Source organism: Podarcis cretensis, assembly GCF_951804945.1.
Source record: "Podarcis cretensis genome assembly, chromosome: 10".
Taxonomy (NCBI): domain Eukaryota; kingdom Metazoa; phylum Chordata; class Lepidosauria; order Squamata; family Lacertidae; genus Podarcis; species Podarcis cretensis.
The window spans coordinates 14,307,377-14,323,635 of record NC_137179.1 but is presented as its reverse complement, the minus strand read 5'-3'; the positions used below and the strand labels follow the sequence as shown (position 1 = coordinate 14,323,635).

The following is a 16,259-nucleotide window of genomic DNA, read 5'->3' as shown; positions in this document are numbered from 1 at the left end:
CAGCTGGAGACCCAAGTTTGGGAAACTCTAATCTACACTGGTGGAATGCAGGTGGCGCTGTGGGTTAAACCACAGAGCCTAGGACTTGCTACTCAGAAGGTCGGCGGTTCGAATCCCCACGACGGGGTGAGCTCCTGTTGCTCGGTCCCTGCTCCTGCCAACCTAGCAGTTCGAAAGCACGTCAAAGTGCAAGTAGATAAATAGGTACCACTCTGGCGGGAAGGTAAACCACATTTCCGTGTGCTGCTCTGGTTCGCCAGAAGCGGCTTAGTCATGCTGGCCACATGACCCGGAAGCTGTACGCCGGCTTCCACGGCCAATAAAGCGAGATGAGTGCCGCAACCCCAGAGTCGGCCACGACTGGACCTAATGGTCAGGGGTCCCTTTACCTTTAATGACTGGAAGTGGTTCCCCTGGATTTCAAGCTGGGTTCTCTCCCAGCCCTACCTGCAGATGCTGGGGACTGAACCTGGAACTTTCCTTATGCAAGACAGATGCTCTACCACAGGCATATCGAACTCCCAAGAGACTGTGACTTTTTGTACATGATAAGGATTCTGTGATCTACCGGGATCAGCTGGGCATCTACCGGTAGATCAAGATCTACTGGTTGGACATCCCTGCTCTACCACTTGAGTTACAGCGCTTCCAGCATTCCATATAAGTGGCTATCAGTGGAAAGTGGGGCAGGAAACCACAAAACATTTTGTATTTATTTCTTTATTTCACAAAATCTATGTGCCACTTGACTGCAAAAAACAAAAACAAAACAAAAACAGCAACCCCTCAAAGCGTTAGACTGAAAACTAAAACGAGAAAACTGAGAGAAAATTACAATCCTACCTATGAAGGTAAAATACTGAAGCTGATTAAGATTACCTCAACTTTCTAAGCATCTGGGTAGCCTTGTTGAAATGAGAATGTCTTTAGCAGGTGCAGAAAAGAGGTTGGTGAAGGAGCCTGCTTGGTGTCAATAGGCAGAGAGTTCCAAGGTTTAGGGCCTGCAGTTAAAGCCATGGTTATCCCTGTAGTGATGTATGGAAGTGAGAGCTGGACCATAAAGAAGGCTGATGGCTGAAGAATTGATGCTTTTGAATTATGGTGCTGAAGGAGACTCTTGAGAGTCCCATGGACTGCAAGAAGATCAAACCGATCCATTCTTAAGGAAATAAGCCCTGAGTGCTCACTGGAAGGACAGATTGTGAAGCTGAGGCTCCAATACTTTGGCCACCTCATGAGAAGAGAAGACTCCCTGGAAAAGACCCTGATGTTGGGAAAGATGGAGGGCACAAGGAGAAGGGGATGACAGAGGACAAGATGGTCGGAAAGTGTTCTCGAAGCTACCAGCATGAGTTTGACCAAACTGCGGGAGGCAGTGGAAGACAGGAGTGCCTGGCGTGCTCTGGTCCATGGGGTCATGAAGAGTTGGACATGACTAAACAACTAAACAACAACAACACACTAAATGATTGAGTTCTTACAAATGCGGAACATTGTGGGCCTGTGATGCAAATAAGGTCTGCGAACTTGAAAGCAATGCTGCCGAGTGGAAGCCAGGCATTTATAGTAAAGGTAAAGGACCCCTGGATGGTTAAGTCCAGTCAAAGTTGACTATGGAGTTGCGGCACTCATCTCGCTTTCAGGCCAAGGGAGCCAGTGTTTGTCTGCAGACAGCTTTCCAGGTCATGTGGCCAGCATGATTAACTGCTTCTGGCACAATGGAACACTGTGACGGAAACCAGAGCGCACAGAAATGCCATTTACCTTCCCACTGGAGCGGTACCTATTTATCTACTTGCACTGGCATGCTTTCAAACTGCAAGGTTGGCAGGAGCTGGGACAGAGCAATGTGAGCTCACCCCGTCACGGGAATTCAAACCACCGACCTTCTGATCAGCAAGCCCAAGAGGCTCAGTGGTTTAGACCACAGCGCCACCCACGTTCCTAGGCATTTGTAGGAACAAGGGCTGAACCTACCAAGTCAAAGTCTCTCATTATAGGCCTTCACTAAATGTATGGGTATCGGGGTGGAGCTAGCCAAGTGCAACATTAGGGGCAGAGGGAGATCCCTTAGTCTTCTTTTGCATGCAAGTGTCTTACAGTTTTGACTATGGCAGACCAACACGGCTACCTATCTGTAACTAGACAAATCATAGGTTCACTGAGTTTCTGTTACTGGGATTTGCAAGGGGGGTTGGGTTTATATCGCATCTGAGCCTCTATTGGGCGATACCAACATTCTATCTGCATTGTTGAATATGTGCTGTTTCCTAGGTCCCTGATTTGCCAGGTGCACCTGATAAGCTGATCAAAGTTTTACTGCAAGTGGTACATTTCTTTTGTTACCATCTGCAAGATTGGGAAATGCCCCAATCCCTCCTCTTTTAAATTTGAAGGCTTTCTTCAGTTGTGGAAGCTTTCTGGTTTTAAATTAAGCATTTGGGATTTTAAAAAGACTAGCAGACCACCTGATGGAAGCCTGTTTCTGAAAATATTTCTTCATATTAGATCTGAGAAGGTGTGTGTGTGGGGGGGTTAATAATGTTGAACTTCCAAGTGTAATTCATCTTAGAATCCTAAAGGTGGCAGTATAATGCCAAGACTAACTCCTGGGACTTTTAAAGGGGAGGAAATTTTATTTAAAGATATAGCGTATGTGAAAAGGTTTATGCAGACGTAGAAGTGTAAACGCCCCGATAAATTATTGGTTAAAAATTAGAATGAAAAGGAATCACACATACAATATAAAGCAGATCCAAAAAGCCTGATGCCTGCCTACCACTGGGCTAGAGTTTACTAGCTTCTCCAACCCTCTTTCCACCTCTGCAAACCTCTCTCACTTTCTTTGCTGAGTCACAACTGTCCTGTAAAAAAGTACAGGCAGTTCCTCCTCGAGATAAGCACACCTTTGCAGCTAAGTTCCCGCAACAATTTGTTTTGAACGAAGGTTTTGTGCTTTGTGTATTTCAGATGCATCAACCCACACCTCAAATCTTTTGCATTGGGCATCTACACTTTAGCCATCCGAGTTCTTGGTAAGTATGAGTCAGAATTTGCTTCTCACTGGCATTTATTCATTTGTTGCATTTATCACTGTTGTTAATTTAATTTGCATGCTGCCCGTCACCCACAGGCCTCAGGGCAATTCGCAACAGCACCCACTGGCATAGCTGTCAACGTTTTCCCTTTTTTAAGGAAAATTCCCTTATTCTGAATAGGATTCCTTGCAAGAAAAGGGAAAAGTTGACAGCTATGCCCATTGGAGGATATGCAGTGCCACATCATGACTCTGGATTGGCATGAAGTCACCTTAGTGGCTGCGTGGGGTGGGAAGGGGGAAGCTCTAGGTGGGGGTCAATCTCAGGGTTGTGGGTTCAAGTGCCACATTGAGCAAAAGATTCCTGCATTGCAGGGGCTTGGATTTGATGATCCACACGGTCCCTTCCAACTCTCCAATTCTACACATGACTCTATGAATGGTAGGGGAGTTGATGGGCAGAGTGAGCCGGGACATGACCCCTAATATATATCTGTTTTTCTTTGTACAGCAGGAATCCCGGCTCCAGTGTACTTTGGAGTCTCAATAGACACAACATGCCTCAAATGGGGAAGCAAAAGGTGTGGAGGTCAGGGGGCTTGCAGACTGTACGATTCAAATGCATTCAGGTAACTGCGTTTCAGATTTCTTTTCTGCATTTGTAACCCTCAGGTCTTCAGAATCTTCTCTTAAGGTAAAGGGACCCCTGACTATTAGGTCCAGTCATGACCGATTCTGGGGTTGTGGCACTCATCTCGTTTTATTGGCCGAGGGAGCCGGCCTACAGCTTCCGGGTCATGTGGCCAGCATGACTAAGCCGCTTCTGGTGAATCAGAGCAGCACACGGAAACACCGTTTACCTTCCTGCCGGAGCTGTACCTATTTATCTATGTGCACTTCATTCTTTCGAACTGCTAGGTTGGCAGGAGCTGGGACCGAGCAACGGGAGCTCACCCCATCGCAGGGATTCGAACCACTGACCTTCTGATCGGCAAGTTCTAGGCTCTGTGGTTTAAACCCACAGCTCCACCCACGTCCCTTCAGAAACTTCTCTTAGTTTAGTAATAACTGGAGAACCTAGATCCTTTGGGAATCAGCCGTCAGTCGGTTGCTGGTCGCCTCTGATGTTATAGAGGATGTGAATAAGCAAGAGGAGTCCCCTCTCGCTGCCATTGGCTTAGCTGCTCTGAAGTCACAGAAGGGCATGGCAGCCTACATCTAAGCCAGCTAAATGCTGATAGAGACCTGGAGGACGTTTGCCTCTAAATTCTAAGGTCAACAAACAATTTCTGCTAAATTAAAGGTTGCCCACAGTTCATGGCCTTGCGTGGAAAGTTCCCGCCCCCCACCAAGGATAAATAAAGACACCGGACACCAGAATTAAGGTTAAATGGGCGAATTAGGTCACAACTTTATTGAATTCAGGAATGAGAGGCATTGGCTTAGGCATTGGTCCTATCGACTATCCGGCTCAAGCCCATTTGCTGAAGACCAGGAAGGGTTAACACCATAGAGGGGGAGTCTCCTGCTGAGGCACGTCAACTAGGAGCTCCCCCGGGTCATCGCTCGGGGGCGTGCCTTAGGCCCACACCTCCATAGGCTTCGGACAGGGCCACGCCCCCCGGAGTCCTTTATTGGACCACCCTTCGCTCTCTGGGGGGAGGTGATGGCGTTCCTCCCCCCCCCACATCCTCTTAACCCCTTCTTACCAATGCCTAACCACCACACGAGTTCATGGCCTTACAAATAGCATGGGAAAGCCATTTAACAGGCAAGCATTTGCTTAATTCTATTGATGTGGAATATGTTTCATATTTCCTGGAGCGTGCCTGATGAAGCTGGTCTCTCAGCAGAGTTGATGGAAGGATGTGCTGTAAATGACCTTACAAGAAAAACAGAGTTCAATTCATGTTGATTCAGACCATATATAGAACAATGGAATTGTTTTATTGCATGTTTTCAACATGGATCTTTACTTCTTGATGCTTGTGTAATTGGGTTTTTTCTACTTGTAAACTTCTCAGAAGCCCATTCTCATAATAATAAAAATAATGTTCATAATCAATAATAATCACAACCAACAAAATATAACAATTATATTAAAATTAGTTTATAATTAATAAGCACAATAAAGAATAGCAATTTTATTACCATTAACTAATAATAAAGAATGCTTGTTAATTATGAATAATAATTAATAACAGCAGCAACAACCATACGTTATATTATATATTCAACTCGAACCAATGGTTTCAAGTTACAAGAAAGGAGATTCTGACTTAATATCAGGAAAAACTTTCTGACAGTAAGAGCTGTTCGATGGTACAGCTGACTCCCTTGGAAGCTGGTGATTCTGCTTTTTTGAAGGTTTTTAAGCAGAGGTTGGGACGCAGGTGGCGCTGTGGGTTAAAGCCTCAGCGCCTAGGGCTTGCCGATCGAAAGGTCGGCGGTTCGAATCCCTGCGGCGGGGTGCGCTCCCGCTGCTCGGTCCCAGCGCCTGCCAACCTAGCAGTTCGAAAGCACCTCCGGGTGCAAGTAGATAAATAGGGACCGCTTACCAGCGGGAAGGTAAACGGCGTTTCCGTGTGCGGCTCTGGCTCGCCAGATGCAGCTTTGTCATGCTGGCCACGTGACCCGGAAGTGTCTCCGGACAGCGCTGGCCCCTGGCCTCTTAAGTGAGATGGGCGCACAACCCCAGAGTCTTTCAAGACTGGCCCGTACGGGCAGGGGTACCTTTACCTTTAGGCAGAGGTTGGTTGGTCATCTCTCATTGCAGATTCCTGCATTGCAGAGGGTTGAATTAGAACACCCCCGGGGTCCCTTCCAACTCTAGAGTTTTATGATTCTATGATTCTAATATCGCATCTGAGAATTAGCACTAAGGCAAATCCATATTTTATGGTAGTTCAGGTAATTATGAGTTTTGGCAACACAATCAAGCAAAGAAGCACCAGTGCAAGTAATGGATTCAAAATTCTTCTTGCCTCACAGGTATATCTATCTGGGCTTGACTGTTGTTCTGGGCACCATGTCTACCTTCTTAAGTGTCGCTGTCTTGATCATCCTGAAGAAAAGATACACCCCACACAACGAAACCATCCCAGCCATTGGAGAGCGAGAGAGCACCACTGTTAAAAGCAGGAAAAGCGACTTCGTCAATAGTGACCACGTGATTCAGACAACCTACTGGCCAGAGAAAGAAACTCGGCTTTAGGAAGACTTGGTGTATTTTTAAGCGGTCTCTCTTCCAACGTGGAAAATTCTGGCCTACGTTTCATTATAAGTTAACGTGTTTGAATGAGAGAGCTGGGCGGGCGGGCACAACTTTTTGCTAAATACAATAACCTTCCAAACACCTTTCTAGAACTTGTAGAGGCCATTAAAAAATGCAATATTGCATTTGCCTTTCTCAAAATGCAGAACAAAACTCTTCCTTCTCCACATGGAACAAAAATATGGCTTTTGATGTATGCAGCATTCCTTGAGAGAATCTTCCATTTGGAGTGGTTGTGGCTGGTTTGCCATCTCAGCATGACTGAGAAGCCATTGTGCCGTTGTAGCAATTGCTTCCAGTTATTATTATTATTATTCTGTTGACGTTTAGAGCAGGGACAAGAAACTTCCAGTGCTCCAGATGTTGTTGAACTACAACTACCATGATCCCTGGCCATTGACCATGGGGGTGATGGGAAGTGAAGTCCAACAATATCTGGCACGCTAAAGACTCCCCTGTTTTACAGGGCAAAATGTCAACTCTGAGGCACTCAGAGGATGACGATTGCTCACCGCTACACTTAAAAGGTAGGGCAAGCATCTTAGAAGCCTTCTGTGTCTGAGTGAATTCAGCCTATGGTGGACTACTTAGCTGTCTAATCAATTTATTTTGTTTGTTTGGTTTCCTATAGCACTCAGTAAGGCGGCCAGGAGGGAGATGGGGAGGGGCAAGGCAGTGGGGAGGTCAGTGCGGTGCAAACACACTGACAGGAGCACTGGCTTGGTTCCACTGGGGTGTTTGCACCGCAATAGCATCTCCGACACCTCATAGCTCATCGTCCCACTAAGCTGCAGCAATTCCGCTGCCCAGAAGCTATCGTTGCAGCTCCACCCCACCTGATGAGCAGCTTCTGTGGAGAGGGTAGCTGCAATGTATCAACCCTTCTTCTGCAATAGGTCGTCATTGAAAAGTTACTCCTCTTTGAAAAAAGAAGACTGGCGTTTTAATCCCAAGCCTATCTACTATTAAGTAAGGACCAACTTGTAAGTGAACATGGCTAGGTCAGGCTGATGAGGAAATAACTTCTGTGACTCTCCTACAGGCAGCTTGAAGGGAGCTATTGTACTCCAGAAATTTGGAAGGGTTTGGGTGACTTTTTGGTGTGGTTTATTGGGGGATGGGGGTGTCGGCTGCTAACTAACAATGCAATTTCCAATCTGGGTTGTGTACAGTATATACTTTACTCCAAATACATAAATAAGCAACACAATTCTCTTTCAAAGTAACTCAGCTTCTTTCTAAGAAAAGTTGCGTTCTACAGCCTCTGTCAGTAACACAAATTTGCACGTATTTTGCTATTATATATAAAGGATTGTACTTTCATAATTTGCAGTCTGATCCCATAATGTTTATTCTTATGAAGGTCAGTGGGGCTTATTCACAAGCAATTATTCATAGGATTGCTGCCTTAATCATTGTGAGGGACAGGAAGCCACTAGATCACTGAATCTTCTGATTGGGGGGTAGGAAATGACTGAGAACATTTTGGTGAGTGGGGTGACCTGGGGTGCCCAATAAATCCCCCCTTTTGTACATTTTTTTTTAAAGCTTTGTAGTTGCTCCAAGCAGCTAGGATGCTTTTTATTTTTTAAAAAAATATCCTAGAAAGTAAAGATAAACACAACCTCTTGCCGATTATTATTCATTTGTCTATCATACTAAGCAAGGTAAGTCAAGCCTACCAACTCCATAAAGGTAAAGGTAAAGGTACCCCTGCCCGTACGGGCCAGTCTTGACAGACTCTGGGGTTGTGCGCCCATCTCACTTAAGAGGCCAGGGGCCAGCGCTGTCCGGAGACACTTCCGGGTCACATGGCCAGCGTGACATCGCTGCTCTGGCCAGAGCCAGAGCCAGAGCCAGAGCCGCACACGGAAACGCCGTTTACCTTCCTGCTGGTAAGCGGTCCCTATTTATCTACTTGCACCCGGAGGTGCTTTCGAACTGCTAGGTTGGCAGGCGCTGGGACCGAGCAGCGGGAGCGCACCCCGCCGCAGGGATTCGAACCGCCGACCTTTCGATCGGCAGGCCCTAGGCGCTGAGGCTTTAACCCACAGCGCCACCTGCGTCCATAAGTCTCTAAAATTCTCAGAATTTTTTCCCAAAGCAACCAAAATTTACTCTCCAACTTCACAGGGGACAAATGGTCCCATGAAAATTGAGCAGGAAATAATAAGGCTTCCATGATTCTTTGTAAACTAGTGGTGTTTATCAGATTTAGATAAGTTCCAAGGTGCCGTGGGGCACCTCCGAGAGATTTTGGGCTTGTCAGAGGTGAAGTGGGATCTGTATGAGATAGCACACACTGAAATAGAGAGCCCTGAAGTGCTTTGTGGCCCCTCAGTGATCCAGACATTTTTTTAAATGTTGCAGGCAAGTGTCTGCTCAAAGTGATTGTGGTTCTCTAAACGTACCATTGTGCCAAGGTGGAGTGATTGAAGGAAAGGAGAGTAAATGTCACAACGAGGAGAAAGTCGTGGAGGAACCCTGCTGACTGATCAACAAAGTTTGTAATCAGAGGGAATAATTTTACTTGGAAAGTGAATCCCTTTTAGTACTTTCCAATCCCAAATCTATTTTAAAAGTGGCAATCACAAAAGCTCCTGGACTTATTTGTCTCAGCTCATACATTTCTTACTCAGGGGCACCTCGTGTCTGTAATTTTCAGACCAGTTGCCCACAAAACCCATGAGAAGATGAATGGCTTCCATCCTTTGTTCACCCTACAACTGCAATGGCTGTCCTTTGTCCAATACCACCTCAACATAGAAAAGTTATCCATATTTCCTTTTGTTTTTTTAAAGAAACTTTACAGTTGCCCTGCACAAAACCCGCTATTTGCATATAAATTGGCAGGATTTATCCACTCTGAAGGTGGTAGTATGCCTGAGAATTTCATCCACTTCTGTCTAAAGGAAGGGGGAGTTATAGCCATTTTCAGATTTCCCAATTGTAAATGGGGTGTGTGTGAAATGGTGGACTCAGTGATGGTTGCCCTTGTGCGGAAACTGCTGCAAGCTATCCTTGGGAAATCTGACAGGATATATGCCTTTAGAAGCTGTGACCTTGTCTGCAAATTTCATCAAATTCTGCCATCCCAAAATAAAGTTATAGACAATTCATTTTTTGGAGGGGGAGGCACATTTTAGTGGTGTCCAGAACAGAAGCCCCTGCAACTATATGCTTTCAGTTTGGCAGGCTTTATGTACCCTGGATGGGCTAGTATCTCTGAAAATTCAATCCACTTCTGTTCACCCGTAATTTCTCAATAGTGAAGGGGGACAGGACAGACCCAAAGCTGAATCAGGCAGCCTACGAAGTGCCTTGGGCCAAGATGGACTGTTTCATGAAGTGCCAAACTGGGATCCAAACAAAATCTTGTGGTTGGTATACACCACTTTTGGAAACCCTAATTTCGCTTATGGAATATGAGGAATTGGTACAGCTTTCAGTACCAATTCTTGCACTTTGGAACCATGACAGAAGAATGCACACAGATCTGGCCACATAATTCCACATCTTGGGGTTTTTTTGTATACAGTTTCTAGCTATGATGTAATAAGTGATTTTGAAAAAATCATTTGGAAACAAATTAAAATATATTCTAAGAGCAATGCCTATGATTTTCTTTTTCTTTCAATTCGCGTGTTTCATTTTTATTAATTTTTACACTAATATACACTGAAATGTCTGTTTATATTTGCAGTTCACCTTTCCCTAAAATTTGTAAAATCTCCTTTGCCAAATACAATCTCCTTTGAACAGCTGGATGGAAAATAATAATAATAATAATAATAATAATAATAATAATAATAATAATAATAATAATATACCCTGCCCATCTGCCTGGGCGTCCCCAGCTACTCTGGGCGGCTCCCAACAGAATATTAAAAACACAATGAAACATCAAACATTAAAAACCTCCCTAAAATGGTAGAGTGATTTGATGGCATTGAAAAGATTGGAACTGAGCTTGAATCAAGCCATTTCATAGGAGCTTGTCATATCCAGTTAGGCTAACACTCTACCCAGCCCAGTATTTTCTACAACTTTGACAAGGCAGTGCAAGATCTTTCCAATCACCCGCTGAGGGCTATATTTGTTTAGGGTAAGTAGTTGGGGGCACATATTGGAAGAGAGCAGAGCCTATGCATACAGCCCTCACCTGTGTACATTTAAAGCAGTATCATACCACTTCAAACAATCATGACTTCCTGCAAAGAATCCTTGGATCTGTGGCTGTTTTAAAGGTGTTGAGAGTACAGAGGTACAGAGCTACAGTTCCCAGAGTTCCAAGGCAAGAAGAATTGCAGCTCTATGGAGGGAATAGGGGTCTCCTAACAACTCTCAGCTTTAAATGTACTTGTCAGAGCTGCCTCCAGGTCCCAGCTCACAGAGGACCAACGCTAGGCTGTAGTTATGTACAAAAGTCTTTATTGAGGTTCAGTTTCCATTTTAAAGCCGCAGCGTGCAGCTCTACGTCTCGACCTTAGACCGGCGAAGTCCCGTCTGAGTCTCCTCCCCTTCCACACCAGTTTAAGACTCTCGCTTTGCTCCACCTCTTTCTAAGTTCCTTTCTCCTCTGGGCCCTCCTGCCCGCTAGGGTCTCATCCTTCCTGGACTCCTCTGACGCTGACCCTGACGATTCTTGCCCCTCCTTCCGGCGGGCTTTAGGACCTGGTTCCCTATCCGGGCTACCTTCTGTGCCGCTCGCCTGTACCTTTGAACTTGGCACGCGCGCCCAGCCTGCAACCTTCCTCTTGACCGTTAACTCGCTCTCCGATGGAGGCGTGGTCAACCCTGACTCATCTTCTCTCGCTGGTGGTGCATATGTGGGCTCTGACACCTGGAACTCCTCCCCCCCACTACGCTCTGGTGGGGAAGCTGGTCCTGATTTCCAACTGCTGCTCTGGGAGTCCCCGCTGGCCCCTTGCTTCTGGGGTGTCCCCCTTGGCTCGCCCCTTGCCCTGCCCATCGGCGCCCCCTTCTGTGAATCTTCCGATTCGCTGGAGAGGCTCATGGAATCTCTCGGGCTGCTGTCATATTCTCCTACGCTGCCCTCAGATTGCTCCCCCTCGCTCTCCATCTCTTCTCCTCCCTGCGCTCCCACTGAGTCCCTGACAGTACTATTATTGTTATAAGTTTGGTGCCATCTGCAAATTTGATGACTTAATTAGTCTTTAGATTTGCAATTTGAACTCTCAGCTTTAAAGGTAATAATAATCTATCAGTATTCCTATTATTAAGGGACGTGGGTGGCGCTGTGGGTTAAACCACAGAGTCTAGGACTTGCCGATCAGAAGGTCGGCGATTCGAATCCCCACGACGGGGTGAGCTCCCGTTGCTCGGTCCCTGCTCCTGCCAACCTAGCAGTTCGAAAGCATGCCAGTGCAAGTAGATAAATAGGTACCGCTCTGGTGGGAAGGTAAACGGTGTTTCCGTGCACTGCTCTGGTTTTGCCAGAAGCGGCTTAGTCATGCTGGCCACATGACCCAGAAGCTGTACGCCGGCTCCCTCATCCAGTAAAGCGAGATGAGTGCCGCAACCCCAGAGTCGGTCACGACTGGACCTAACAGTCAGGGGTCCCTTTACCTTTATTCCTGTGATTAGATTGGTGTCATCTGCAATTTGATGACTTAATTAGTCATCAAACCTGCAACTTAAAAAGATTTGCGAGCCAATGTAGAGAACTGAACGTAAGGCTGGAAAAATGAGAAACCAAAATTCCCCCATCCCTAATAAAAGATTTGCTCGTATATATCTGGCCTGTCGTCTAATTTGCCAGCCAGCTTATTGAGACTGAAATTCCTCCAAGGTGAAAAATAGCCCACTCTGCAGCTGAAGGAAGACTATCCAGGTAATCCCGAACACTTGCAGATTCTGGCACGACACAGTCCTGGGCTTCGGGTCCCAACCTCGTACACGTTTAATCTCAGCCTACCCCCAGCCTCAGTCAGGGCAGCAGACATTGGCAGCCTTCCCAGTTCAGAATGCCAGGCATTAATTTACCCCCTGTTTCCAGGCCAAAGGGGTCTGGCTACCTTCCCAGTCTTCTGCTTAGAAAAAGTTCAGCTAATCCAAAAGCAGCTTCAGATTTTTTTTGGGGGGGGGCGTTTGGCGAAAACAAGTGCTTTGCTCTCGTTTGAGGGCCTCTGTATACACACACGGCCGGGTGTTGCCTGCCCCCCATCACCACTACTACCACCACAGAAAAACGCAAAAGGTAAAACTGATTTTGAGGTCTCTGCTCAAAACCTTCCTCCCCCTCCTCCCCCAAACACCCTCCTTTGGCACCTCCTCTTCCTCCCACTGGTTACAGAAGAAGTAAGGGGCCATTAGGTTGCACTCCGTATTTGCCCTTGCATAAAATAATTGCTTTTCTTCTCATTTCATAACACACTAAACAGCAGCGCTCAGGACAAGGGACGACAGCTAAATATTTGCCTGCTGGCCTTGAGTCTTAAACTGCAAAAGGCCTTTGAACTGGGAGGAAGTCCCATCCTTGTTCCTGGGAGATTGGACTTCATTTCTATTCCCCCTGCGCCCTTGGGGCATAACTTTATATATTTTTGATAGAAGTGTGTGTGTGTGTGTGTGTGTGTGAAAGAGAGAGAGAGAGAGAGAGAGAGAGAGAGTGTTTCAGGGTGGTAATGCCCTACTTTACAAAGGACTGTCCTTTATTTGAATGAGTCATCTGTCTGAAGAGTTGTCTGGTCCAAGTCCAGTTTCAAGATCAGGACCATCAGAAGGGAGAGCAGCCGGGGCCTTGAAGTTGCCCATCATCCCACCATCAACAGTTGGCACCTGGACATCAGATTGAGCCCCCTGGTCACAAGCTTCTCTACTCTGGTGAGATGCATTTCTATTTCAATCTTGCTTATTCTTTCAAAATGCACATTGATACCTAGCGTTTAGCACCTGCAGAGCTTATGCCCATCCTTCTCTTACGCTCACTGTCCTCTTTCTTGGTGATGCGGTGCCTCTTTTCTGGTGAAGCATTCAGCAGCAGCCCTAGAAAGAAGACGCATTATTGTCTCTGATGCACATTCACAAACATGCATGCGCAGGAACGCTAAAGCAACATGTGCCTTGTACACGAAGTCAGTGTGGTGCATTGCTGCTTGCCATTTTGCACACAGCAAGTGTTGGGGTATGTTTGGAACCATGGTAGCCTTTTGTCTGACACTTACGCATAATTTCCATTAGATTCCTTGGCTTTTCTGTCCATGGAGAATGGGATATTGCAAATAAGTGAACCAACAGGGTAGAGCCTTCAGCAGGATAGAAGGTGGGTCTCCTTGCACGAGAGCAAGTTTGTGACAAGCATGGATCTAATCTTCTTCTGCAAAATGGAGGGGATGTTGACTTTGTCAGTGATCTATAGTATTTGGATTCGAGCACCATTAACCTTGTAAATTGGGGCCAGTCTGGGATGCGTTTGCCACAGAAGTGGAGCAAAAAAGAAGTGGACAATAAGAAGTTTATTGTGGCCACAAGAAAATAACTAAGGGTGCTACCAGACGGCGGCTATTTTCTGGTGGGATTCCATTCCATAGAGGCAAACCCAAACACCCTTAACAAACTACAATTCCCAGGATTCTCTGGTGGAAAGCATGACTGTTTAAGTGGCACCATACTGCTTTAGGTGTAAGGTGAAAGTGGCCTCAGACACCCATTAAGCTTTGGAAGCAAAGAAAGATGGAAAGACCACCTGAGACCGTTGCTTGATTGATACCCCCAACCCATTGTCCTGCTTGGCTTTCAGTTTCTATATGCAAACTGACCCCATTCAGGAATAGGCTATGGATACAACATGTTTCAGTGGAACAGCAACATATCTGGGATCCTTCTGTGTCATCAGAAGCTCCTCTGTTCTGAAACTGCTTTTCTCAGTTTCCTTCAGTTTTCCATGTGTGAGTTAAAGTTTTCAGTCGGCTTGCTTTCCCTTTGTTTAGGGATTAGTTCCAGAAGGATTTTAAGAATGGCCTAAATAAAGGAGCCAAGTTGCTCACTGTGGCGCTCTCAATGCCTGGCTAGAGACTGCAGTCGTGAACGTGATCGGCTTCCAAGCCCGCTGAAGTATGCGTGGGGGAACTGCTGGCTCTGGTGACCTCTCTCAGTAGGGCTGCGATGCCACCTTCTGGCTGGAGGATTGTACTAATCACAGATGTTCTAAAAGGGTGATTTGTGGTCTAGTTGGAACAGGGCCATTCTGCTACAGGGTTGCGCTAGGCAGCACAATCCTTATGCAAGTCCTGCTGAATTCAGTGGTGACAGCTGTCAAGTAAGTGTGCACAGGATTATGCTGTAGTTATCAGGGTGAGCTCTTGAAGAGCTCCAGCTCTGGATTTTCCTGCATTGAGCTGGGGGGGGGGGGGTTGGACCAGGTGGACCAACTCTACAATTCTCCCATTTCTTGTTTTATTTTAGCAAGTGACTCCAAAACATAGCTGTCAGCTTACAGATTTGAAAATAAGGGACCAGCAGCCTCAAAAATAAGGGATCGGCAGCCAAAATAAGGGATCAACAATTACTTTGATAAAATACATATTTTGTTGCATGCAAATGGCTTTAGATACCTATTAGGTCCTATAAAATACCATATAGCATATATTCAACACAAAAAACAGCAACAATTTGTTGTTGACAAAGCACAGCTGGACATAGTAAGGGCCCCATTACCTTCAGTAGCTTATTTAAGGGACATCATCAATAAGGGACAGCAGCAGGACATGGCCCTGGGATAAGGGACTGTCCTGCCAAATAAGGGACATTTGACAGCTATGCTCCAAAATGACTCCCTCTCCCATCCCAAATAGGAACTGTGACTGACCAAACCAGGACTTTGCCGATAAATAGTCATTTGGGGCAAAATATTTAATAGGGGAGGTAGGGAACTTTTTTCAAACCAAGCACTACGTACCAGGGATGGGTGCACCCAGTGGCAAAAGTCGGTGGAGCAACAGATACAGATTTTACCTCTGTACAGTAGGGTAGTTCTATAGTGAAGCACCCCTCTGTCATCCAGCAATAAAGCAATGAACAGGGTGGTGATACAATAACTACTGCAATCGACACAAGATAATGTCACCAAAGCAGCTATCTGTAAACAAACAATAAACACCCATAAAAATGGCAAAAGTTGTTTCTTTCCCAAATAGGTGTTATCTTAAACAATAGCAAACACAGTAAATAAAGAGCTCACTTCTAATATATCAGTGGTTCAGTGCTCATTTCTTCTCTTTCCAAAACAGATCTTATCTTAAACAATTGCAAACACAGTAATAAATAGTCCACTTGTGATATACCAGTGGTTCAGTGCTCGGATGTCTTTCCAGTAATCAGACGTTTCGTTGCTAAAGAGCTTAGTCATCGAGCTTTGTAGTAAATAATATACAACTTAGGAGGTTTAACTAACTGAACGACATCGTTCTCTTTCTATGCTCCTCCCGATGGAAACATGCAGATGGGGACAAATATACCCCTGCTTTAAGTCATTTACATACTGTCTTCTCTTGTGTATTATTTGGGAAAGAAACTATTTTCCCCATTTTTATGGACGCTTATTGTTTGTTTACAGATGGTGGTATTATCTTGTGTCAGTTGCTATATTCAGCAAAGCAAGAGGCATTTTCAGAGTGCAAGGACGTATTCCAGACAGACAAAAACTCTGAAGGTTGGTGCAGGTCTGGTGAGGGGGTGTGGCCTAAGGAGAGGGGTGTGGCTGAGGAAGAGGAGGAGGAGCCTGAGGGGAGTCCAGAAATAGATGCCTGGTGGGCAATTCTCTATCCTCACCTTCATTGCTCCTGCTTAAAATACCATTCCTCTTTATCTTCTGTCTCTAGAAACATCAGCACTCACATTCCCACATAAAGCAAAGGAAATCCAAGCATAAAACTCAATAAAACACTCTAAATGCAACAGATTACCTGCCAGGACTGTAAACTTTAA

At 45.7% G+C, this 16,259-nt stretch overlaps 1 protein-coding gene across 2 annotated transcripts in view; it reads left to right on the top strand.

Moving 5' to 3' along the window:
• LOC307224988 (solute carrier organic anion transporter family member 1C1-like) overlaps nt 1–7,521 on the top strand; it is a 29,811-nt gene extending 22,290 nt beyond the window's left edge. For both annotated transcript variants that reach the window (XM_079992509.1, XM_079992508.1), the window contains exons 13-15: nt 2,971–3,035; nt 3,549–3,666; nt 6,029–7,521. In XM_079992509.1, the coding sequence (XP_079848635.1) occupies nt 2,971–3,035; nt 3,549–3,666; nt 6,029–6,251 (406 nt within the window). In that variant the 3' untranslated portion in view covers nt 6,252–7,521. The remainder of the gene's footprint in view (nt 1–2,970; nt 3,036–3,548; nt 3,667–6,028) is intronic.
• Nucleotides 7,522–16,259: the final 8,738 nt, after the last annotated feature.